This window comes from Ornithorhynchus anatinus, chromosome 3 (assembly GCF_004115215.2).
Source record: "Ornithorhynchus anatinus isolate Pmale09 chromosome 3, mOrnAna1.pri.v4, whole genome shotgun sequence".
In the NCBI taxonomy this organism is placed as follows: domain Eukaryota; kingdom Metazoa; phylum Chordata; class Mammalia; order Monotremata; family Ornithorhynchidae; genus Ornithorhynchus; species Ornithorhynchus anatinus.
Window position 1 is genome coordinate 92,638,594 of NC_041730.1, and position 26,623 is coordinate 92,665,216.

The following is a 26,623-nucleotide window of genomic DNA, read 5'->3' on the forward strand; positions in this document are numbered from 1 at the left end:
TGTGTGCAGAGCGTTGTACTAAGTGCTTAGGAGAGTACGATATGACAGAATAGACACATTCCTCGCCTACAGTGAGTTTTTACCTCACCATTTGCTCTCTCATCCTTTAAGAGGAGATCTTCATCCTGTTTTCAAAATCTATGCCCTCCATCTGCTCCTCCAATCAAATAAAGGTATTTACTGAGCACTTATTCTGCGCAGAGCACTTTACTAAGCACTTAGGAGAGTACAATACAACCGACGTCAGAAGCAGCATGGCATAGCGGATAGAGCGCAGGCCCGGGAGTCAGAAGATCATGGGTTCTAATCCTGGCTCCGCTACTCGTCTGCTAGGTGACCTTGGGCAAGTCGCTTCACTTCTTTGCGCCTCGGTTACCTCATCTGTAAAATGAGGATTAAGACCGTGAGCCCCACGAGGGACAGGGATTGTGTCCAAACCGATTTACTTGCATCCCCCTAAGCGTTTAGTATAGGGCCTGGCACATGGTAAATGCTTAACAAATACCACTGTTATTATTATTAATGACGAGAAGCAGCTGGCCTCTTGGATAGAGCATGGAACTGGAAGTCAGAAGGCCCTGTGTTCCACAACCAGCTCCACCACTTGTCTGCTGTGTGGCCTTGGGCAAGTCGCTTAACTTTTCTACGTCTGTTATCTGTAAAACGGGCATTAAAATAAAAAATAAATGGTGGTATTTGTTAAGCGCTTACTATGTGCAAAGCGCTGTTCTAAGCGCTGGGGGATACAAGGTGATCAGGTAGTCCCACGTGGGGCTCACACTTTTCATCCCCATTTTCCAGATGAGGTAACTGAGGCACAGAGAAGTTAAGTGACTCGCCCAAAGTCACACAGCGGGCCAGCGGCAGAGCCGGGATTAGAACCCACCACCTCTGACTCCCAAGCCCGGGCTCTTGCCACTGAGCCACGCTTCGTTAAAACTGTGAGCCCCATGTGGAACACGGTCCGTGTCCAAGCAGAATACTCTGTTCTACCCCAGCGCTTAGAATAGGCCCCGGTACATAGAAAGCGCTTAAATATTAAAACAAAAAAAAAAAGCTTCCATATTGAGTCAGTCACCAGATCCTAATGGTTCTTTCTTCCCATCTCCAGAATTCACCCCTCCCTCTCCACCCGACTGCCGCCATAGTGGCCCAAGCTCTCGTCACATCCTGTCTTGACACCTACATCAGCCTGCTCGACGGCTTCCTTGCCTCCAGTCCACGCTTCATTCGGCTGCCCGGATCATTTTTTCTAAAACACCGTTCTGCACACACCACCTCACTCCTCAGAAACCTCCAACAGTTCCTCTTCTCATCAGGCAGAAATTCCTGACCACTTGGTTTTTAAGGCACTCGACCAGCTCTTCCTCCACTACTCATTCTTGCCCCCTCTCCCACTACACCCCAGCTCCTACTCTTTGCTCCTCCCAAGCTACCCTGGGCTTCGATCTCACCTCTCTTTCTGCCAACCCCTGGCTTACGGTCTTCCTTCTGCCTGGAATTCCCTGCCCTTTTGCACCTACCAATGAAGCAGCGTGGCTCAGTGGAAAGAGCGCGGGCTTGGGAGTCGGAGATCACGGGTTCTAATTCTGACTCCGCCGCTTGTCGCCTGTGACCTTGGGCGAATCGCTTAACTTCTCTGTGCCTCAGTTACCTCCTCTGCCAAATGGGGATTAAAACTGTGAGCCCCACGTGGGACAACCTGATCACCTTGTATCCCCCGGCGCTTAACGAATACCACAATTTTTATTTACCAGACCTCTCTCTCCATCTACAAGGCCCTTCCGGAGAAGCTGCAAGGCACACAGGCCGGGGAGTCAGAAGGTCATGGGTTCTAATTTGGCTCCATCACTTGTCTGCTGTATGTCCTTAGGCAAGTCACTTCACTTCTTCGTGCCTCAGTTACCTCTTCTGTAAAATGGGGAATAACTATAATAATAATTATGGTTTTTGTTAAGCACTTCTATATGCCAAGCACTGTTCTCGGCATTGGGGTAGATACAAGCTAATCAGGTTGTCCCACACGGGCTCACAATTTTAATCCCCATTTTACAGATGAGGTAACTGAGGCACAGAGAAGTTAAGTGGCTTGCCCGAGGTCACACAGCAGACAAGTGGCAGAGCTGGGATTAGAACCCACGTCGTCTGACTCCCAAGCCCGTGCTCTTTCCACTAAGCCACGCGAGGCTGAGAGCCCTAAGCGGGACAGGGACTGCGTCCAAACCGATTTGCTTGTATCCATCCCAGTGCTCAGTGCAGTGCCTGGCACATAGTGAGCACTTATCAAGAAGGAGCGTGGCTCACTGGAAAGAGCCTGGGCTTTGGAGTCAGAGGTCACGGGTTCGAATCTCAGCTCTGCCACTTGTCAGCTGTGTGACTGTGGGCAAGTCACTTCGCTTCTCTGGGCCTCAGTTCCCTCATCTGTAAAATGGGGATTAAGACTGTGAGCCTCACGTGGGACAACCTGATTCCCCTGTATCTCCCCCAGCGCTTAGAACAGTGCTCTCCACATAGTAAGCGCTTAACAAACACCAACATTATTATTATTATCAAGTGCCACAGTTATTATTATTAGGTCAGCGTTCGAGATCATACAAGTTGGCTCGTGGTAAGGGCATGACGAATGCCATTACTAAATCCCCACGGGTTTACCTTTCCAATTAGAGGTCCACGCCCAGGCTTCCTTCTGGAATCCAAACGGTCCCCTCCTCTCCCTTCTCTTCTTTCTCCTTGCAAGTGGCTTCGGCAGACAGCGGCTGCGTACCCGAACAGCCGGTGGTTTGACCGGGTGTGCAAGGAGACCACTCCATTTCTCTCCAACAAGGTTTCTTTCCTCCAACCCCGCGGGCAGCTGTTGACGGTTTCCCGCTGCAGGGGACCACCGGCATTGTTGCCCCAGTGTGGCTTAATGGATAGAGCGCGGGACTGGGAGTCGGGAGGACCAGGTTCTGACTTCGGCCTCCTCCGCTTGTCTGCTGTGTGACCTTGGGCAGCTCACTTCACTTCTCTGGGCTTCAGTTATCTCATCTGGAAAATGGGGGTTGAGACTGTGAGCCCCATGTGGGACAAGGACTAGGTCCAACCCGATTTGCTTGTATCTACCCCAGCGCTTAGTCCAGTGCCTGGCACACGGTAAGCTTTTAACAATACCGTAACGTTATTACTAAAATGACAACCTACGGTGAAACATCCTATAGGAGGTTTTCAATCCTTTTAATTTGCTCAGACCAGGAAACCTTCCCAGATTTACAGTTTAAAAGGCCAAAATTTACAAAAGAGAAGAGCAGGCTCTCTCCTGCTCTCCACCACCCCTCTGGCAGCTTCCTCTCATGTGTACACACACCCACACACATATACCCCTTTTTGTAAGAAATCCAAACCGGCACAATATGCTAAACTACCAGAAGTGTATAACAGAGTTATTTCTGAAGCTATAAAAATATTCACATACAAAACGACTTCTACAAAATCCCCCTCCCACCCCCAACCGCCCCGTGGTCTCTGATCCGATTACAAAGCGGGCATCGGGTACGGAGGACAGGGCCTCCAGCCACACACCGCCCTTTTCAAGATTCCCTTTGGGGCGCGCAGTTCATCGCCTCCTCGTTCTCCCCGAGGCGGCGCGTGGACGCACGTGGACACAGGGGCATTTCCCCAGTCGGCCTGCCCGGGTCAGTCAGTGCCGGCAGGGAAAGGAGGCCAGAGGAGGAACGAGGTCTGGAGACCACACCGCCCTCCCGGTCCCGTCCAAGCGCCGGGGGTCGGGAACGGAGCGGAGCGTCGGAATACCGTCCCGCGGGACACCGCGAAAGCATGACGGTGTACAGTACGGCCATTAAGCTACTCTTTACAGCACAACGATCCTTCGGGATCTGAACGGGTGTTGGGTCCCCGGCGCTGGCTCGATGTTCAGAGGGCAAGTCGGGCACCTCCTCCGTGGGACTCGGTTCGGTTCGGTCAAGAGAACGTCGGTGGTGGAGGCCGCGGGAACCCACCCCCCCAGTCTTCTGATCCCGCAGCGATGGCGTTGGTCTCCCGGTCGGCGGGCGGTACCGTCGGGCCCTGGGGTGACAAAAGGTTCTGGACCCGGCCTCCGGAATGCCCGTGTCGCAGGGGGAGGGGGACGTGACGGGGCGGGGGGGGGGGCGTCTCCCGTGGGCAAGGACGGCGGGGCTATTTCTCGCCGCAGGTGTCGATGTTTTTGCCGGAGGTGGCGTCTTCCACCAGCGCCACGTGGTAATCGGTGGAGAGGGTGAAGTGGGAGATGCAGCCGACGAGGCCCCGCAGATACTGGCGATGGGTGTGCAGGGCGATTTCCTTCACGCCACCTGGGGGAGAGACACCCGAGTGAGAAAGCTGTCCCGAGTTTGGGAATGGCGGGTCTTCCCTGGCTCTCCAGCTCCGCCACGGACTCTCCTGTTGTGCTTTTTATTTTTCACAACATGGGTTAAGCGCTGACTATGTGCCAGGCGCTGTTCAAAGCAGCAGTGGGGTAGATACAAGGTGATCAGGTTGGACCCAGTCCGAGGGATCACAAGCCCCATTATAAGGGTGAGGTAATCGGGCTCAGGAACATGAAGTAACTTGCCCAAGGTCACCCAGCAGAGAATAATAATAATAATAATAATAATGTTGGTATTTATTAAGTGCTTACTATGTGCAGAGCACTGTTCTAAGCGCTGGGGTAGATACAGGGTAATCAGGTTGTCCCACTTGGGGCTCACGGTCTTCATCCCCATTTCACAGATGAGGCAACTGAGGCCCAGAGAAGTGAAGTGACTTGCCCACAGTCCCACAGCTGACAAGTGGCAGAGCCAGGATTCGAACCCATGACCCAAGCCCGGGCTCTGGGGAAGCAGCATGGCTCAGTGGAAAAGAGCCTGGGCTTCGGAGTCAGAGGTCATGAGTTCGACTCCCGGCTCTGCCACTCGTCAGCTGTGTGACTTTGGGCGAGTCACTTAACTTCTCTGTGCCACAGTTCCCTCATCTGTGAAATGGGGATTAACTGTGAGCCTCACGTGGGACAACCTGATGACCCTGTATCTACCCCAGCGCTTAGAACAGTGCTCGGCACATGGTAAGCGCTTAACAAATACCAACTATTATTATTATCATCTTTCCACCGAGCCATGCTGCTTCGAGGGCCAGGATTAGAACCCAGGTCCTTCTAATTCCAAGGCTCTATCTACTAGATCATGCTACTTCTCTTGTTGAATCCCTTCTCCTTTTACTCATTTTCCGTCCTCTGGTTACAATTAGCGGTAACTCACTCTCTTCCCCCGGCTCCAAGCAGTGTAGTGGAAAGAGCCCAGCCCCGGAAGTCACAGGATCTGGGTTCCGACGCGGACTCCGCCACTTACCTGCCGTATGACCTTGGGCAAGTCACTTAACGTCTCTCGGCCTCAGATTCCTCAACTGTGAAATGAGAATTAAATACCCGTTCCTCCTTCTAGTCGGACTGCGGGCCTCAGGTGGGACAGGAACTGTGTCCAACCTGATTATCTTGTTTCTACCCCAGCGCTTGGGACAGTTTTGGCACATAATAATCGCTTAACAGATACCACCATTATTAAGAACTTTTGGGCTGACCCCTTTTAAATTATAAGCTCCCTGAGGGTACGGAACCACATCTTTAATATCTAACTTGCCCTCCCATCACTTGGTAGGGTGTTCTACGTGCAGCAGCGCTGAGCTCTCCCCCGATTAGACCGTAAGCCCGTCAAAGGGCAGGGACCGTCTCTGTCTGTTACCGATTTGTCCATTCCAAGCGCTTAGTACAGTGCTCTGCACATAGTAAGCGCTCAATAAATACTATTGAATGAATGAATGAATGAATGAATGAGCGCACAATGGATGGCCAATATAAGTGCCTGTCCACAGCGGACACTCGGTAAAAACCACTGATGATGACCGTGACGTTGGCTGACTTCCGAGGACCAGGAATAGATCCTGCTGGAATGGTTGTGATGGTGGAAAGCAGGGGGGCAATTGGGGGGAAGATATTCTATCTTCCCCTTCAGTGCAAGGATCCTTTTTTTTTAAAAAAAAAAAAATGGTATTTGTTCAACGCTTCACTCACTACTTAGTACTATGTAGTGTAGGTAGAACACGGTACTAAGCGCTGTGGTAGACACAAGCTAATCATGTAGGGCCCAGTTCACGTCCCATGTGGGGCTCACAGCCTTAATCCCCATTTTAGAGGCGAGATAACGGAGGCCCGGAGAACTTAAGTGACTTGGCCACGGTCACGCAGCAGACAAGTGGCAAAGCGGGGATTAGAATCCAGGTCCTCAGACTCCCAAGACCGTGCTCCGTCCGCTAGGCCACGCCAGTACCACGTCATCTTGGCACTTAGATACTCGCTCCCCACCTCCGGTGACCTATAGGTCGATGTCGATCTCGTCTATCTCGCCGCCGACCTCTCGCCCACGTCCCGCCTCCGGCCTGGGACGCCCTCCCTCCTCCTATTTAACCGACGATGACTCTCCTCCCTTCAAAGCCTTATGGAAGGCCCGTCTCCTCCAAGAGGCCTTCCCTGACTAAGGCCTCCTCTCCTCTTCTCCCACTCCCTTCTGGGACTCACTGACTTGTTCCCTTTATTCATCCCCCCTCCCAGCCCCAAAACACTGATGTCCGTATCTGTCATTTATTGATTTAAATTAATGTCTGTCTCCCCTTCCAGACTGTAAGCTGGTTGTGGGCAGGGAATTGGCAAGTACCGTTATTGCTAATATTATTATTATCATTACGTGTTCGATAAATACCACGGAGAGATGGGGACATGCGAACTGCTGAAGGCTAGGCGTTACCCCTTCCTGGCTCCCCCGACTTCATCCCCCCCCAGGGCTTTCTTGGCGGTTGGGAAAGCAACCTGAAACTGCCCCTGCGGCCCCGGGACCAAGTCAGCCAGTCGATCCTATTTACCGAGCGCTTACTCTGCGCAGAGCACTGTCCTAAGCGCCCGGGGGAGTCTAATGCGACAATAAACCGACACGTCCCCCGCCCTCATCGAGCTTCCGGTCTAGAGGAATCTAGGTCACTCACCTACGTAGAGGTCCCCGTTGATGTTGAGCTGCCGCATCTGGCCAGGAGACTTTCCGGCGCGGGCCCCGTAGTCGTCCACGGTGACCTTTCCCGATCGGCCGTCGCTGCAGACGGAGATGCCGTTGACCACCGTCAGCGCCGAACGGCGGGACGGACTCCGGCCCACCCCGGCTCCCACCCCCCGATCGATCCCCGGCGACACAGCGGCCGCTCCCGATTCTCAGTACGGTCCTCTGTACATTGTAGGGGTCCGGTACGGTGCTTTGGCTACAGCGGATGCTCACTGTGGTCTCTGCACACGGCAGGGGCCCAGTACGGTGCTTTGTATACGGCAGGCGCTCAGTGCGGTCCTCTGTACATTGTAGGGGTCCAGTACAGCGCTTCGCATATGGCAGGCACTCAGTACAGTTCTCTGCACACGGTAGGTGTCCGGTACAGTGCTCTGGCTACACTGATTCTATTTATTTGCTATTGCTTTAATGAGATGTTTTTCCCCTCGATTCTATTTATCGCCATCGTTCTCGTCTGTCCGTCTCCCCCTGTTAGACCGTGAGCCCGTCGAAGGGCAGGGACCGTCTCTATCTGTTACCGATTTGTCCATTCCAAGGGCTTAGTACAGTGCTTTGCACATAGTAAGCACTCAATAAATACTATTGAATGAATGAATGAATGAATACAGCAGGAGCTCAGTATGGTTCTCTGCACACAGTAGGTGCTCAGTACGGTGCTTTGGCTAAAGCGGGAGCTCAGTATAGTCCCCTGTACACTTTAGCTGTCCAGTTCAATGCTTTGGCTACCACAGGTGCTCAGTAGAGTTCTCTGCACACAGGTGTCCGGTACAGTTCCTTGTGTACTCAAGGCACTCCGTAGTATAATGATAATGGTATTTGTTAAGCGCTTACTATGTGCCAAGCACCGTTCTAAGCGCTGGGGTAGATTCAAGGTCGTCCCACGTGGGGCTCACAGTTTTAATCCCCTTTTTACAGATGAGGTAACTGAGGCCCAAGAGAAGTCAAGTGGCTTGCTCAAGGTCACGCAGCGGACGTGTGGCGAAACTGGGATCGGAACCCACGTCCCCTGACTCCCAAGCCCGTGCTCTTTCCACTGAGCCACGCTGCTTCTCGGGACACAGTGGGTGCCCCGTAATAATAATGTTGGCATTTGTTAAGCGCTTACTATGCGCAGAGCACCGTTCGAAGCGCTGGGGGAGATACCGGGTCATCGGGTTGTCCCACGTGAGGCTCCCAGTCTTCATCCCCATTTTCCAGATGAGGTGACTGAGGCCCGGAGAAGCGAAGCGACTCGCCCACAGTCCCACAGCCGACAAGTGGCAGAGCCGGGAGTCGAACCCATGCCCTCTGACTCCCAAGCCCGGGCTCTTTCCACTGAGCCACGCTGCTTCTCTAGAGTTCTTAGCATCTAGCCGGTACTTAGTAAAGTTCCCTGCGTTACGGTAGGTGCTCAATAAATAATAACAATAATCATGTCGGTATCTGTTAAGCGCTTACTACGTGCCGAGCACCGTTCCAAGCGCTGGGGTTAGACACAGGGGAATCAGGTCGTCCCACGTGGGGCTCACCGTCTTGACCCCCATTTTCCAGATGAGGGAACCGAGGCACCGAGAAGTGAAGTGACTCGCCCACAGTCCCACAGCCGACAAGTGGCAGAGCCGGGATTCGAACCCATGACCTCGGACTCCCAAGCCCGGGCTCTTTCCCCTGAGCCACGCTGCTTCTCGTGCCGCCGACCGATCGATAGTCCGAGCGTCCAGCGGACGCGCGGGGCCCAGCTCGGACCGGGCTGGCAAACGGGGCTTCGGCTCTCCGGCCGCAGAGACCCAAGACGGCTCCGGCCGTCTCTACCCCCATTGGCTTTTGGGCGTGTGCTACGTGAGCTGGTAGCGGGCAGGGAATGTGTCTGTTTATTCCCTCATTCATTCAGTAGTATCTATCGAGCGCTTACCACGGGCAGAGCACTGGACTAAGCGCTCGGAACGGACAAATGGGTAGCCGAGCCGGGCCCCGCCCTTCGACGGGCTCGCGGTCCAACCGGGGGGAGACGGACGGACGGGAACGACGGCAGCGTCGTCGTCTCAGGCATTCGGTACGGCGATAAATAGGATCGAAGCGCCGAACGGACGCCCAAGGCCCGGCTGGGGTGGAGGCTCTCGGGCTCTCGGGGGACAGAGATGACGGTTTCGCCGCTGCTCCCGACCCGCTCGGCCGCCTGGAGACGGTCCCCGGCCTGACCCGCTCACTCATTCATTCGACAGTATTTATTGAGCGCTTACTATGTGCAGAGCGCCGTACCGAGCGCTTGGGATGAACAAGTCGGCAACAGATGGAGACGGTCCCTGCCGTCTGACGGGCTCACGGCAGAAGCAGCGTGGCTCAGTGGAGAGGGCCCGGGCTTCGGAGTCGGAGATCGTGGGTTCGAACCCCGGCTCTGCCACTTGTCGGCTGTGGGACCGAGGGCGAGTCGCTTCTCCGGGCCTCAGTTCCCTCATCCGGAAAATGGGGATGAAGACCGAGAGCCCCACGTGGGACGACCCGATTCCCCCGTGTCTCCCCCCGGCGCTCAGAACGGTGCTCCGCACATAGTAAGCGCTTAAATGCCAACGTTACGAATCGGGGGAGACGGACGGACGAGAACGACGGCGATAAATGGAGTGGAGGGGAAGAACGTCTCATTAAAACCTGACCGGGGGCCCTCCGGCTCCGGCCCCGAGGCAACACAGTCGCCGACCTTTTAGCTCGCAAGAGGCCCTCGGGGCTCTTCCCGTCATCCTACCGCGAGAAGCAGTGCAGCCCAGTGGACGGAGCCCGGGCCCGGGAGTCAGAGGATATGAGTTCTGATCCCGGCTCTGCCACGTACCTGCTGGGTGACCTTGGGCAGGTTTCTTTGCTTCTCTGGGCCTCAGTTCCCTCATCTCCGAGATGGGGAATTTGAAATAATAATGTTGGCATTTAAGCGCTTACTAGGCGCAGAGCACCGATCTGAGCGCCGGGGTAGACACGGGGGAATCGGGTCGTCCCACGTGGGGCTCACGGTCTTCATCTCCGTTTTACGGATGAGGTAACTGAGGCCCAGAGAAGTGAAGTGACTTGCCCACAGTCACCCGGCCGACGAGGGGCAGAGCCGGCATTCGAACCCATGACCTCTGACTCCAAAGCCCCTGCTCTTTCCACTGAGCCACGCGACCCGATCTCCCTCTTACTTAGAGTGTGACAGTAAGTCCTCCAGGGCAGGGGTTGTGTCTTTAACTTTTACTCTACTCTTCCGAAGAGCTCAGTACAGTATCCTGCACCTAATAAGAATCATAATTAGATAATTAGAGAAGCAGCGTGGCTCAGTGGAAAGAGCACGGGCTTTGGAGTCAGAGTTCATGGGTTCGAATCCCGGCTCGGCCACTTGTCTGCTGTGTGACTTTGGGCAAGTCACTTAACTTCTCTGGGCCTCAGTTCCCTCATCTGTAAAATGGGGATTAAGACTGTGAGCCCCACGTGGGACAACCCGATTCCCCTGTGTCTACCCCAGCGCTTAGAACAGTGCTCGGCACATAGTAAGCGCTTAACAAATACCAACATTATTATTATTATTATTATTATAATTATGGTATTTGTTAAGCGCTTGCAACGTGCTGAGCACTGTTCTAAGCGCCGGGGTAGATATAGGGTCATCAGATTGTCCCACGTGGGGCTCACATTTTTTAATCCTCATTTTTACCGATGAGGTCACTGAGGCCCAGAGAAGTGAAGTGACTTGCCCAAGGTCACCCAGCTGCCAAGTGGGGGAGGCGGGATTAGAACCCATGACCCCTGACTCCCAAGCCCAGGCTCTCGCCCCTAAGCGGTGTGAAGCACGCCCAGTGAAGCAGAGAAGCAGCGTGGTTCAGTGGCAAGAGCCCGGGCTTGGGAGTCAGAGGTCATGGGTTCGAATCCCGGCTCCGCCACTTGGCAGCTGGGTGACAAGTCACTTCACTTCTCGGTGCCTCAGTTCCCTCATCTGTAAAATGGGGATTAACTGTGAGCCTCACATGGGACAACCTGACGACCCCGTATCTCCCCCAGCGCTTAGAACAATGCTCCGCACATAGTAAGCGCTTAACAAATACCAACATTATCATTATTATTACGCCACTCTGCTTCTCTCAGTAGGCATCTCTTAATAGGCTTCTCTTAATAGGTATCAAGCACAGTGCTCTGCACCTAGCAGGCATCCAGTACAGTGCTCTGCAAATAGCAGGCATCCAGTGCAGTGCTCTGCATCTAATAGTCACCAAGCACGGTGCTCCTCACCTAGCAGGCATCCAGTACAGTGCTCTACACATAGTGGGCATCCATTCAGTGCTCCACACCTACTAGGCATGCAGTACAGTGCTCTGCAAATAGGAGGCATCCAATACAGTGCTCTGCATCTAGCAGGCATCCAGTGCAGTGCTCTGCATCTAACAGTCACCAAGCACGGTGCTCCTCACCTAGCAGGCATCCAGTACAGTGCTCCACACCTACTAGGCATGCAGTACAGTGCTCTGCAAATAGGAGGCATCCAATACAGTGCTCTGCATCTAACAGTCACCAAGCACAGTGCTCCGCACCTAGCGGGCATCCAGCGACCCTGTATCTCCCCCAGCGCTTAGAACAGTGCTCTGCACGCAGTAAGGCGCTTAACAAATACCAACGTTATTATCATTACAGCGCCCTGCATACGGTAGGCATCCATTCAGTGCTCCACACCTAGTAGGCATGCAGCACAGTGCTCTGCAAATAGGAGGCGTCCAATACAGTGCTCTGCATCTAACAGTCACCAAGCACAGTGCTCCGCCCCTCGCAGTCACTCCGTGCAGCGCTCTGCTTCTAACGGGGATCCGGTACGGTGGTCGGCATCTAGTCACCGGCCCGTTCACACCACTGGACGAATGAGGGAATTCCCGGGTTCAGAGGCCGCACGGGCCTCAGCGTCGGGTCCCCCGAGGCGGGCAGAGGGAGCGAGCCCGGGCGAGGGTCACTCACCGCGCCGCCTTCACCCTGTGCCACCGGCCGTCACCGAAGGAGCCGTTGACCACGATGGAAGCCGCGCCGCTGCCGAGGTTATAGCTGGAAGGGAAGGGCCCGGGGTGACAAAAGGTTCTGTCGTTCCAGAGACGTTCCTCTCCATCCAAAGATGCAGATCCAAGCGCTTCTCCCGTCCCTCTGCTTCCTCACCCACCTCCCCGCCTCCCGTCTCTCCCCACTACAATCCGTGCTTTAGACAAGCGGCCTGGCTCGGTGGAAAGAGGCCGGGCTTGGGAGTCAGAGGGCACGGGGCTCCCATCCCGGCTCTGCCGCTTGCCGGCTGCGTGACTTTGGACCGGTCACTTCGCTTCTCCGCGCCTCAGTTCCCTCATCTGTAAAATGGGGGTTAAAACCGGGAGCCCCACGTGGGGCGACCTGATTACCTTGTATCCCCCCCGGCGCTCTGCACGTAGTAAGCGCTTAACAGATACCGCCGTCATTATTACTACCCGGATCACTTTTCTACAGAACGTTTCGGCCCGTGTTTCCCCACTCCTCGAGAACCTCCGGGGCCTGCCCGTCTGACTCAGACGGAAACTCTTTCCGACCCGCTTTAAAACATTCAATCGGCTCGCCCCATCCTACTTCGCCTCTCTGATCTGCTCCTCCAGCCCCAGCATAGTCACTGTGCCCCGATCTCGTCCGTATCGCCGCCGACCCCTTTCCCACTTCCTCCCCCTAGTCTGGAACTCCCTCCCTGTCCATATACTCCAGACCACCACCCTCTCCAGCGCGGCTCAGTGGACAGAGCACGGGCTTTGGGGCCAGGGGTCATGGGTTCGACTCCCGGCCCTGCCACTTGTCGGCTGTGGGACCGTGGGCGAGCCGCTTCACTTCTCTGGGCCTCCGTTCCCTCATCTGTAAAATGGAGATTGAGACTGTGAGCCCCTCGTGGGACGACCTGATTCCCCCGGGTCTACCCCGGCGCTTAGAACAGTGCTCTGCACATAGTAAGCGCTTAACAAATACCAACACTATTATTCAAAGCAATGTTAAGGTCACATCTCCTCCAAGAAGCCTTCCCTGATTGAGCCCCCTTTCCCCTGGCTCCCACTACCTTCCGCGCCATCTAAGTACTTTGGATCTGTGACCTTCAGACATCTGATATTCACCTCACCCCCCAGACCCGATGCACTTAGGTACTTATCTTTATATATTACAAATCACTTATTTATTCATATCGATGCCCGTTTCCCCCCTCTAGATTGTAAATTGATTACGGGCAGGGAACGTGCCTGCTCATTTCACTTCTCTGTGCCTCCGTTATCTCATCTGTAAAATGGGGACTGAGACTGTGCGCTCCATGTGGGACGGGGACTGTGTCCGGCCTGATTTGCTTGTACCCACCCCAGCATTTAGTACAGTGCCTGGTACGTAGTAAGTGCTTAACTAATGCTATGATGGTAACAATTGCATTGTACTCTCCCAAGTGCTTAGTACAGTGCTCTGCCCATAGTAAGCACTCAGTAGATGCCCCTTTACTTGTTTTGATGTCTGCCTCCCCCCTCCTAGACTGTGAGCCTGTTATGGGCAGGGATTGCCTCTCTCTGTTGCTGAATTGGACTTTCCGAGCACTTAGCACAGTGCTCTGCACACGGGAAGCGCCCGATAAATACAGCTGAATGAATACCACCGATCGATTGATCGAAGGACTTCGCGTTCCCAAGAGACAGACTCCGGAAAGTCTGCAGAGATGTCGAAGGCCAGGATCTGGAAGGACTCCCTCGTGGTTATCATAATAACGACGGTATTTATTAAGTGCTTACTATGTGCCAGGCACTGTACTAAGCACTGGGGTGGATACAAGCAAATTGACTTGGATACAGTTCCCGTCCCAGGTGGGGCTCACGGTCTCAATCCCCATTTCACAGATGAGATAACCGAGACGCAGAAGAATGAAGTGACTTCTCAAGGTCACACAGCAGACAATAAAACAGCAACAGGGGCCGGGGGAAGTGGGGGGAAGTTGGGGGGAAGTGGCCGTTTCCCCACAGCCCCTGCCAAGAGGTAGCCCCGATCCGGGGGACTGGCCCGGAACAGCCCAGAGGTCTTCTTTCGGGATCATTGCCTCCTCCACCGTTCGAGACACGGAGGAGCTCTCGGCTGTTCTGGCCGGGTAAAGGTTGGGCTCGATCCGGCGGGAGCTACCGTTTTGGTTCCCTTTTCTTTGTACAATAATGCATTTGAGGTATTTTGCCCGGTTAACCACAGGAAAACCACAAGAAAATAGCCGTGTAGCAATAAGCTTGAAATCCAAGCTCTGGCTCGCGCGGCTTGGTACGGAACCCGGCCGAGCCCCTCGGCCCTCAGCGGATGGAACCGTCTCGTCGTGGCCCGGATAATCCGGCCTTCCGCCGGCCCGACGAAGCCCAGCGGGGCCTTTAAGCGTCCAGGAGGCCGGCAACTGGGGCTTTTAAAGTGCTCCGGCCTTTAGCTCTAAGTACAGAAGGCCCAGAAAAGGTTAGTTCTTCATCGACAGGCCTCTTGCAGACCGCCTCTGAAATCTGCTAACCCACTGACACAGGGCAGACTCAGGTCCCTGGGCTCGGGTAGAGAATCAGTGAGGCCCAGTGGATAGAGTCCGGGCCCGGGGGTCAGAAGGACCTGGGTTCTAATCCCTGCTCCGCCACTTGTCTGCTGTGCGACCTTGGGCAAGTCACTTCTCCGCACCTCAGTTCACTCATCGGCAAAACGGGGATTCACACCGTGAGCCCCGTGAGGTGCACGGACTGTGCCCAGCCTGATTATTTTGTATCTACCTCGACGCTTAGTACAGTGCCTGGCACGCATTCATCGCTTAACACGTACATTAAAGAAAAGACAAGACAACATCCCTCAGGGTTTCGAGGTGGTCGTGTCCCAACCTTGTTTCAGGCTGGCTCTCCCTGGATCCGAGGAAACCTGGCATGGTCTCTTCATCACCTCTCTCTTCCTCATCCCTGTCTCGTCACCGCTACCGCGAGGAGAGAGCCATCCCGAGACTCGAAGACGGCTCTCTGGAGGAGAGATTGTTTCCACGTAGCGTCTTGCAAGGAAACCCGGCAGAGCACTCGCTTTGGCCCTGGTACTCACCCGTGTTGGGCTGGCGAGGGCAGAGGCTCAAGTCTACTGCGCGGAAGGAGGCAAGGGTAAGTCGCTTCCATATTTTGACCAAGAAAACCCTACGGATCCACTACCGGAACGACCGCGGATGAAGGCGGGCGATCTGGGAGAGATGCGGCCTCGGCGTTGCCATGGGTCAGAAACGGCTCGACGGCATAAGACAAGACCATGGCTCATATACCAGTGGTCCGGAGCGGAGCGAGAGACCCCACCACCAGCGGGACGTGCGCTCGCCTTGCTTTTCCATCAGTGGCGACGGCTTGCGCCGAGCCATCCACGCCCTCTCGCTGCTCTGTCACCAGCGCAGATAACGGCGGCCACGCGACGACTTGCCCGGGCCCCCGATTACCTGAACACCAGCATGCCCTGCTGCAGTCCCAGGGAGATGAAGTCACTGTTGGGTTTCACGTGGCTGTCCCCTCTCCACATCAGCAGCCCGTCCTGGGCCGTGGTCTTGAACCTCATGAAGGCGTTGGAGCGCGATCCCGAGACCCTGGAGTTTGGGGGTGCAGGAGGGGAGCCGGGTGAACGTTCTAGAAAGGCCTGCCTCGCGACTGCGCGGCCTCGGCCCGGCTCCCGACCATGCTGGGGGCGTGCGCCGATTCTCGCTCTGCCTCTCGACGGGCCTCTTCGGCAGCGCCCCTTTCAAAATGCCATCGTGGGGGATGGCCGTGCCACCTGGAATGGCGGGAGTGTCAGCGGTGGACCGTGGCCCTACCCGGTAGTACGCGCTGAGGGCTCTTGGCCTGTGGCTCTGAGTTGCTGGTAACCCGAGCGATAGATGATAGATAGATAGATAGATAGATAGATAGATAGATAGATAGATAGATAGATAGGAAGGAGCAAACATGGTGGGTGCCCAGGACATTTAGGGCCCTGCACACAGTGGGTGACCAGTTTGGTCAGGTCTCCTTCTAAGCAGCGTGGCTCAGTGGAAAGAGCCTGGGCTTCGGAGTCAGAGGTCATGGGTTCGACTCCCGGCTCTGCCGCTTGTCAGCTGTGTGACTGTGGGCGAGTCACTTCACTTCTCTGGGCCTCGGTTACCTCGTCTGGAAAATGGGGATTAACTGTGAGCCTCACGTGGGACCACCTGATGACCCTGTATCTACCCCAGCGCTTAGAACAGTGCTCTGCATAGAGTAAGCGCTTAACAAATACCAACGTTATTGTTCATGCGCAGAGCACTGGGGTGGGTGTCTATTTTGTATGGAGCACTGAACTGGGGGCCTACTTTCAGTGGAGAAGCAGCGTGGCTCAGTGGAAAGAGCCTGGGCTTCGGAGTCAGGGGTCATGGGTTCGACTCCCGGCTCTGCCGCTTGTCAGCTGTGTGACTGTGGGCGAGTCACTTCACTTCTCTGGGCCTCAGTTACCTCATCTGTAAAATGGGGATTAACTGTGAGCCTCACGTGGGACCACCTGATGACCCTGTATCTCCCCCAGCGCTTAGAACAGTGCCCTGCACATAGTAAGCGCTTAACAAATACCAACATTATTATTATTATTACTAGAACACTGACCTGGGGGCCTACTCTGAATGGAACCCCGTAGTGGGAGCCTACCCTGAGCAGAACACCGTACTGAGCACCTTCTCTGAGCAGAACACTGTAGCGGGGGCCTACTCGGAGCCCTCTTAGGTTGGTGGAGGAATGGCCTAATGGAAAGCATATAGGGCAGGGAGGCGTGTAGGGCAGGGAGTCGGAGGACCTGGGTTCTAATCCTGCTCGGCAGCGAGTCTGCCGCGTGACTTTGAGCGAGTCACTTCACTTCTCTGTGCCTCAGTTACCTCATCTGTAGAGTGGGGATGAAATCTTCCTCCCTCCAACTTAGGCTGTGAACCCTTTGTGGGACAGGGACTCTGTTCAACCTGATTAGCTAGTCTCCACCCCAGCACTTAGAACAGTGCTTCACATATAGTAAGTACTTAATGAACACCATTAAAAAAAATGGCAGCAGGGCCTACCGGCTCCGGTAAGACAGGCGCCGTGCCAAAGGGGGCTCGGAGAAGCTTCCTCCGATGCTTTCCCAGGGCTCTTACCTTTTCAGGATATCCGGGTCGTCGTACGTCAGATAACTGCGGCCGATAAACTGAGGGATCTCGATGGCCTCCGTGACAGCTGCGAAACGAGACGGGACCGAGGATATCCGTGAAGAAGCCGCGTGGCGGGAAGATGTGATGAAGTCGGCTCGGGGCAGACCTCGGCACCGAACAGGCGGGCCACCCCTTCTCGGTCGGGTTTCCTCCGCGGGTCCCCGGCCCGGACGCATCCGGTGGCCCCAGCCCGATTCTGCTTCCATCCCCCCGTGGGCCTGGAGGTGGCTGAGCCGGGGCCTCCCTCGAGGTTGCTGGGGTTGGGCTGCGTGCCGGGGCGGCGGGGGGGGGGGTCAAAATTGCCCTCTAGCCCTAGCCCACAGCTGTCCCACGCCCACTCATCGAGTCTCTCCCCTCCCTGGAGACTACCACCTGGGGTCAAGCCGGGTCCCCTTCCCTGAGCCCGCCGGCCGGACCGAACCTGCCCCAAGCCCTCCCCCGGACCACCCCCTGGCTGTTTGTCCTCTGATCGGATCCTGCTTTGAAGTCACAGGGTGGGCCTGGACTCTGGGACCGGTTACCTGGGTCCCAGGGACCACCATCCGCTTTCTGGACAAGTGAGACCTCCCTTCCCCGGTCTGACCTCGGGGTGATGCGGTCGCTGGCTAGGGTTTGTCATGAAAGCAGAGAAGAAGGGTTGGAGCAGCCCACCCCAACCATAGTCCTCTAGCTGCAATACCAAAAGGGCTCCCCCTTGCCACTAAGTTGTAAACTCCTGGAGGGCAGGGATCATGTCTACCAACCGCTGTCCTGTTGTACTCTCCCAAATGCCTAGGGCGGTGCTCTGCACACAGGAAGTGCTCGATAAATACTACCGATCGACTGCCCAGCTGAGCACCCTCCACCACACTCCCCAGGGTGATCTCTGCAGTTGGATCAGTGAGTTTCTGTTGTAGGCCACTGGCTCCAGACTGTAAGCTCACTGTGGGCAGGGAATGCATCTTCCAACTTTGTTAAATTGTACTCTCCTAAGTGCTCACTACAGTGCTCGACACAAAGTAAGCGCTCAATAAATGCCAGTGATCGACTGAATGCCTTTCTGCGCATAACCAGGAGACTTACCCCTCAGACTCCCCCTTCCCCTCCATACATCCATACACACACATATTCATTTTCTCTCTCTCTCTCTCTCTCTCTCTCTCTCTCTCTCTCTCTCTCTCTCTCTCTCTCTTCCCCCCCCCCCCCACCCCAGGTGAGCTTTAGGCAGCTCAGGCTCTGAGATAATAGTAATAATTGTGGTACTTTTTTTAGCCTCTTACTATGTGCCAAGCACTGCATTAAGCACTGGGGTAGATGCAAGATCGTGAGGTCCCACTTGGAATTCACGGTTAGTACAGTGCTCTGCACATAGTAAGCGCTCAATAAATACTATTGAATGAATGAATGAATGAATGAATGAAAGTAGGAGGGAAAACAGGTACTGAACCTCCATTTTGCAGATGAGGGAACTGAGGCCCAGAGGAGTAAAGCCAGTTGCCCAAGTTCACATATCGGATACGTGGCAGAGCCGGGATTAGAACCCGGGGCCTCTGAGTCCTCGTCTGGTGTTCTCGCCACTAGGCCACGCTGCTTCCAAAATGGGGAATCCTGTCGGGCCCATTGACCCGCGTCACCCCCGACCCCAAACACCACTCTCATTCCGGGGGGATGAGAAAAGGGTAATTGGGGGATGGGGGAAGGGCGGTTACGGTGTGGCCCGGGCCACCAGAGACAGATGCCCTCACCATCAACCCAGATTGGAGTCTGGGTTCCGCTTGGCCAAACTCCAGCTAATGGGCTCCGAGTGACAGGAAAAGCTTGCCCAGCAGGTCCAGATGCCTGCCCCGGGTGATTTGTTCCATTCACTCCGGACTCTCGCTGTACTTACTGTTTAAGCAGTAATTCCCACACTCTGCAGGAGGCCAGCGTGAAACAGAACAAAGTGAGTCAGGATTTCCCGGCCGTCAGAAAACCTCCCTCCGAACCAATCTTGGGAAAGCGGAATGCTGATCCCAGTGCTAACAACGAGCGTGCCAGCTGCCTTTTCCCGGCGGGGCTGGCGGCACCGCAGGTTGGCAGGACCCCAGGGGAGAGCCGGCCCATCCGCCTACCCGCCTGTCCTCAGCAAGAGGGACACCTCGGATCTCTAGCCCAGCCCATAACGGCCTATCGGACACACTGAAGATCTCCAGTGTCCCCCGGAGATCGTCCAGGTTGAAAGCTGCCCGCTGATCAATTCAATCATTTCGATTTTTGCACTTTTGAGGCCAAGAATAGGGATAGTGTTGGTATTTGTTAAGCGCTTACTCTGCGCGGAGCACCGTTCTAAGCGCTGGGGTAGGTACAGGGGAATCAGGTCGTCCCACGTGAGGCTCACAGTCTTAATCCCCATTTTACAGATGAGGGAACTGAGGCCCAGAGAAGTGAAGTGACTTGCCCACAGGCACACGGCTGACAAGTGGCGGAGCCGGGATCCGAACCCATGACCTCTGACTCCCGAGCCCGGGCTCTTTCCACTAAGTCACGCTGGGGCACTGCGGCTACAGGACTTCGGAAAATCACCCCCGACTTGCCCCCGGCCCTAGGATATACCGTTGGCTTCTTCTATCTGAAGATGATGCTGACGGTGAGGTTTACCTGTGAGAGTCTGTGAGGCTGAGAAGACCAAGGCGGGTTCCACAGCCCCACTCACCCCGGGCACACGAAAAGGCAACTTCTCGGGTTGTTCTTAATGTTTTCTCTGCTGCCTCGGTGTCTCTCTTCCCTTCCTTATGAAGCTCTTGCTCCACTCCCCTCTTACTGGCAGCACCCCAGGCGGGTCTGTCCACGGCAACCGACTCCCAGTTTCCCGCTGGGCAGCAGCCCTGTCCGAGGCTTTGTTTTACCGCGTCCTTAAAACGCTTCCTTTGGCTTCCCTGTTTTCGAGAAGCAGCGTGGCTTCGTGGAAAGAGCCCGGGCTCGGGAGTCAGAGGTCGCGGGTTCTGATCCCGACTCTGCCACTTGTCTGTTGTGTGACCTTGAGTAAGTCACTTCACTGCTCTGTGCCTCAGTTAGCTCATCTGTAGAATGGGGATTAAGACTGTGATTCCTCACCTTGGACAACCTGATTACCTTGCATCCACCCCAGCGCTTAGAACAGTGCTTGCCATACAGTAAGCGCTTAACAAATACCATTATTTATTTCTATATTTTTTTTGTTCCCCCGATTTCAGCTCTTTGGGTCTGCCGCTATCATTTATTCTTCTCACAAGGGTCACCGAGCGGAGCTCTAGTAAGATGAGCAGAGGTTTAGCGTCAGGAGGCTGCTTTCACTCCATACCTCATAATAATAACAATAATAACTGCGGTATTAAGTGCTTACTATATGCCGAACAACGCACTAAATGAAAGGGTAGATACAGATTCACCAGGTCCCACGTGGGGCTCACGGTCTAAGTAGGAGGGAGAACAGATATCGAATCCCTATTTTGCAGAGGCGGGAACTGAGGCACACGGAAGTTAAGTGACTTGCCCAAGGTCACACAACAGGAAAGCGGCAGAGCCGGGATTAGGAGCCAGGTCCCCTAACCTCCGGCCCCTGCTCTTCTCCTTGTTTGGGACGCACTAGAGATGCTCGGCGTAGCTAAGTTGCCCTTCCAGGACTCAGGTGGACACAGTGAAATGTGGAAATGAAATGTTCTGATAAAGCAAAGTGCAGGCCTAGGCTTGGAATGCGCTGTACGGTTTGGGAGGGAATGACCGGGGACTCGCCAATCCTCTCCTGGCGGTTTCAGCGACACCCGCACAGAACCGGCTTGGCCGACCACAGACCCGCATCTTCCCCTTGGGGCACCGACCGATACAAGCCGCACAGCCTAGCGGAGAGAGCACGGGCCTGGGAGTCGGAAGGATCCGGGTTCTAATCGTGATTCCGCCACTGGTCCGCCGCGTGGGCAACTCACTTCACTGTGTCTGTTACCTCGTCTGTAAAATGGGGACTAAGACTGTGAGCCCCACGGGGGACAGGGACTTGTGTCCAACCCGATTGGCTTGTATAATAACAATACTAACGATCGCGGTATTTGTTAAGCACTCATTATATGCCGGGCACTCTACTGAGCACTGGGGCGGCAGCGCGGCTCGGTGGAAAGAGCCTGGGCTTGGGAGTCGGAGGCCGTGGGTTCGAATCCCGGCTCCGCCGCTTGCTAGTCTGTGTGACTTTGGGCAAGTCAGTTAACTTTTCTGTGCCTCAGATACCTCATCTGTAAAATGGGGTTTAAAACTGTGAGCCCCGTGTGGGACAATCTGATCACCCTGTATTCCCCCCCCAGCGCTTAGAACAGTGCTTTGCACATAGTAAGTGCTTAACAAATACCACCATTATTATTATTATTGTTACAAGCAAATCAGGTTGTCCTGCCTGGAGCTCCCAGTCTTAATTTCCATTTTACAGATGAGGGAACTGAGGCACAGAGAAGCAAAGTGACTCACCCAAGGGCACACGGCAGACAAACGGCAGAGCGGGGATTAGAACCCATGACCTTCTGACTCTCAGGCCTGTGCTCTCTCCACTACACCCTGCTGCTTCCCGTAATAGTTATGGTATTTGTTAAGCACTTAACTACGTGCTGGGGTGGGTACAAGCAAATCGGGTTGGACACAGTCCCCGTCCCACGTGGGGCTCCCGGTCTCAATCCCCATTTTACAGATGAGGTAACGGAAGCCCGGAGAAGTGAAGTGACTTGTCACACAATAGAGAGGTGGAGGCGGCAAAATTAGAACCCATGACCTTCAGACTCCCAGGCCGATGCTCTATCCATGATGCCATGCTACTTTTAGAACAGTGCTTGTCATATAATAAGCACTTTAACAAATGCTATTATTATTATTATTGTTTATTGAGATCAGCCACTGGGCCCAGTTCTTGATTCTACCTTCTGGCTCTTATTTTTTTTTTCCCCGCTCAAAGCAAACCTCCTGAGTTTGGGATAAAAATAATACTAATAACTGAGGTATCTGTTAAGTGCTTACTATGTGCCAGGCATTTCACTAAGCAGAGAAGCAGCGTGGCTCAGTGGAAAGAGCGCGGGCTTAGGAGTCGGAGGTCATGGGTTCTAATCCCGGCTCCGCCACCTCTCAGCTGCGTGACTCTGGGCAAGTCACTTAACTTCTCGCCGCTTCAGTTACTTCATCTGTAAAATGGAGATTAAGACTGTGAGCCTCATGTGGGACAAACTGATTACTCTGTATCTATCCCAGCGCTTAGAACAGTGCTGTGCACATAGTAAGCGCTTAACAAATACCAACATTATTATTATTATTATTAATTATTAAGCGCTGGGGTGGAGACGAGCAAATCGGGTGGGACACGGCCCCTGTCCCCCGTGGGGCTCCCGGTCTCAACCCCCATTATACAGACGAGGGAACCGAGGCCCAGAGAAGTAAAGTGACTTACCCAAGGGCACACAGCAGACAAGTGGCGGAGCCGGGACTAGAACCCACGACCTACCAGGCTCGTGGTCCATCCATGGGGCTTGGGTCGACCTCGTCTGCCCCCCGCTGCCCCGGAGCAACCCAGTGTCGGTTTCCGACGTTTGAGCCGCACTGATGATCCCGGCTCTGCCACTTGTCAGCTGTGTGACTGTGGGCGAGTCACTTCACTTCTCTGTGCCTCAGAGTTCCCTCATCTGGAAAATGGGGATGAAGACTGGGAGCTTCATGCGGGACAACCTGATGACCCTGTACCTACCCCAGGGCTTAGAACAGTGCTCTGCACATAGTAAGCGCTTAACAAATACCAACATTATCATTATGATCCACCCAGTGATTCTTCCTGCCAACCTTGCTGCCAAGGCACTGCCACTTCCAGGCCAGCGGGCGCCTGGGATGGCAGGGCGCCGTCACCTAGCAGTCCCAGTGGGGCCTGGCTTTCTAGGCCTCCGTTCCAGTTGCAGAGCAAAGGCCCTTGTCAACTCATTCATTCCTCTCAATCGTATTTATCGAGCGCTTACTATAAGTTGGTATTTGTTAAGCGCTTACTATGGGCAGAGCACCGTTCTCAGCGCTGGGGTAGATCCAGGGTAATCAAGTTGTCCCACGTGAGGCTCACAGTCTTCATCCCCATTTTACAGATGAGGTAACAGGCACTTTTCATTCAATAGTATTTATTGAGCGCTTACTATGTGCAGAGCACCGTAGTAAGCGCTTGGAATGTTCAACTCGGCAACAGATAGAGACAATCGCTGCCCATTGACGGGCTTACAGTCTAATCATAATAATGTTGGTATTGGTTATGCGCTTACTACGTGCAGAGCACTGTTCTAAGCGCTGGGGTAAGTACAGGGTAATCAGGTTGTCCCACGTGAGGCTCACCGTCTTCATCCCCATTTTACAGACGAGGGAACTGAGGCACCGAGGAGTGAAGTGACTTGCCCACAGTCACACAGCTGACAAGTGGCAGAGCTGGGATTCGAACCCATGCCCTCTGACTCCAAAAGCCTGTGCTCTTTCCACTGGGCCACGCTGCTTCTCTGTGCAGAGCACTGTACTAAGCACTTGGAATGTACAATTGGGCAACAGAGAGAGACAATCCCTGCCCGATGACGGCTCACAGCCTAATCGGGGGAGACGGATGGACAAAAACAACATAATCACAATAAATAGAATCAAGGGGATGTACACCTCATTAACAAAATAAAAAGGGTAATAAAAATATATGCAAATGAGCACAGTGCTGAGGGGAGGGGAAGGGAGAGGGAGAGGAGCAGAGGGAAAGGGGGCTTAGCTGAGGGGGGGAAAGGGGAGGGAGCAGAGGGTGGAGGGGGAGCAGAGAGGGAGCAGAGCGAAAAGGGGTAGCTCAGTCTAGGAAGGCCTCTTGGAGGAGGTGAGCTCTCAGTAGGGTTTTGAAGAGGGGAAGAGAGTTAGTTTGGCAGAGGTGAGGAGGGAGGCCATTCCAGGGATAGGCGAGAACGGGGGCCGGTGAGGAGGTGGGCGGCAGAGGAGCGGAGCGTGCGGGGTGGGCGGCGGAAAGAGAGAAGGGAGGTGAGGTAGAAGGGGGCAAGGCTGACGGAGAGCCTTGAAGCCAAGAGTGAGGAGTTTTTGTTTGGAGCGGAGGTCGACAGGCAACCACTGGAGGTTTTTAAGAAGGGGAGTGACAGGCCCAGAGCGTTTCTGCGGGAAGATGAGCCGGGCAGCAGAATGAAGAGTAGACCGGAGTGGGGAGAGACGGGAGGAAGGGAGATCAGAGAGGAGGCTGACACAATAATCCAGCCGGGATATTATGAGAGCTTGCACCAGCACGATTCATTCGCTCAATCGTATTCATTGAGCGTTTACTATGTGCAGAGCGCTGTACTACGCGCTTGGAATCTACAGTTCACAGCCACGAGATTCACATTTTCACCGCCCCACTCGGCATCCAGGGAATACTAACAACGCTGGTATCCGTTAAGCGCTCACTAGGTGTCGAACGCCGTTCTAAGCGCTGGAGTAGATGCAAGGTCATCGGGTCGTCCCACGTGAGGCTCACAGTCGTAATCCCCGTTTTACAGAGGAGGTAACTGAGGCACCGAGAAGTTAAGTGACTTGCCCCAAGTCAAGAGCTTCAGTTTCCAGAAATAGGGTGGCAGACTTCACAGGAGGCTGGGAAAGCTTTCTGTGCTTAGAGGGACTCTACCCACTTCTAGACCGTGAGCCCGTTGCTGGGGAGTGTGAGCCCGTTGTTGGGCAGGGATTCTCTCTATCTGTTGCCAAATTGTACATTCCAAGCGCTTAGTACAGTGCTCTGCACATGGTAAGCGCTCAATAAATACTATTGAATGGAGAGGGCTTGTCTCTACCTGTTGCCGAATTGTACTTTGCCACGTGCTCAGTACATTGTTCTGCACACAGTAAGCGCTCAATAAATACGATTGAATGAATCAATGGAGGAAGACCCTACTCTGGGCTTGGACTGCGGGCAGGGAATGTGTCTATCGTCGTACTGTACTTTCCCAAGTGCTTAGTCGAGTGCTCTGCGCACAGCATTCAATAAATACGATTGATTGAATGAATAGAGGAAGACCCTACTCTGGGCTCGGATTATTTTTGTACTGTACTTCCCCAAGTGCTTAGTGCTCTGCACACGGTAAGTGCTTAATAAATACGAGTGAGCGAATGAATGAATGGTGTTGGTTGGAGGGGGGACGACAGGTGGAAGTACCCCAGTTTTTGTCTGGCGGGGATGAGTTTCATTCAATCGTATTTATTGATCACTTACCGTGTGCAGAACACTGTACTAAGTGCTTGGAAAATACAATTCAGCAAAAATAAAAGAGACCATCTCTTCCCACAATGGGCTTACAGTCTAATGATCAAAGAGGGTTAGCCTCAATCACCATGACACTTCCCATTTCTGCCGTTTTGCTGGGTTTCCGCATGCAAATCCCTGGATTTTCATGTCTTCCAATGCCCTCTGGTTGCTTTCTTCCTTTTCCCAACCCAATGATCCCGCAACCCATTCGCTATTCAATCAATTATATTTATTTTCTTCTCTGCGCCTCAGTTCCCTCATCTGTAAAATGGGGATTAAGACTGTGAGCCCCACGTGGGACAACCTGATTCCCCTATGTCTACCCCAGCGCTTAGAACGGTGCTCGGCACATAGTAAGCGCTTAACAAATACCAACATTGTTATTATTATTATTATTACCGTGTGCACAGCACTGGACTGACAGCTTGGAAGAGTACAAACGGAACAATAAACATATTCCCTGCCCTTGCTTACGGTCTCCATTTCCCTACAGGGCTGGCTTCCTGGGAAGTAGCTGAAAGTGTCAGACGGTCATGTAAAATTAACAGGTGAAAAACCCCATCGGGTCGAAAGGCTGAGATGCAGGAGAGACTTTATGGGTGAAGAAGGAATGTGTGTGAGTGTGAATACGTTTGTGCGGGGGAGGGGGACGTGGGGGGGGGGAGGGGGGCAAGGAGCGACTCCAATTTCGGCAGGAACCCAGGAGCCTCCTTTCGCCGGACCCGCTAGAGGCAGAGTTCAGAAAAGACGCTCTGCCATCTATCTCCTCAGCACCCCTGAAGAAAACACCTCACGGGCACCCTTATGACTCTCTGTTTCAATCTTTTCCACACCCAATCCTCCTCTCCCTTCGACCAAGGCCTCCTCTTTTCTCTCCCCGCCCTCCTGTTCCACTGGGAAAAAACCCAGAGACTGCTGACAGCAGAATCGCACTAGAAAAGGCGGCGGGAGAAACGCAGATCCCAGGGGACCCAAACGAAGAGGAAACAGAAAGGAGGCGGAGTATATTCGGTTTCTCTTCTAAGCTTTCGGCTGCATTTCCCGAAAACCTATCTTGATTTCCTCTGGGTCCTGGGGATTTGGGCA

General features: G+C 54.2%; 1 protein-coding gene across 1 annotated transcript in view; it reads right to left on the reverse strand.

Annotated features, from left to right (window-relative positions):
- Positions 1 to 3,194: 3,194 nt before the first annotated feature.
- The window catches only part of EGFLAM (EGF like, fibronectin type III and laminin G domains), a 135,590-nt gene continuing 112,161 nt past the window's right edge, over positions 3,195 to 26,623 (reverse strand). Inside the window, exons 19-23 of the mRNA XM_029061258.1 lie at positions 17,236 to 17,314; positions 15,550 to 15,693; positions 12,057 to 12,140; positions 7,045 to 7,148; positions 3,195 to 4,328 (exon numbers count right to left, since the gene is read on the reverse strand). Of these exons, the coding sequence (XP_028917091.1) occupies positions 4,174 to 4,328; positions 7,045 to 7,148; positions 12,057 to 12,140; positions 15,550 to 15,693; positions 17,236 to 17,314 (566 nt within the window). The 3' untranslated portion in view covers positions 3,195 to 4,173. The remainder of the gene's footprint in view (positions 4,329 to 7,044; positions 7,149 to 12,056; positions 12,141 to 15,549; positions 15,694 to 17,235; positions 17,315 to 26,623) is intronic.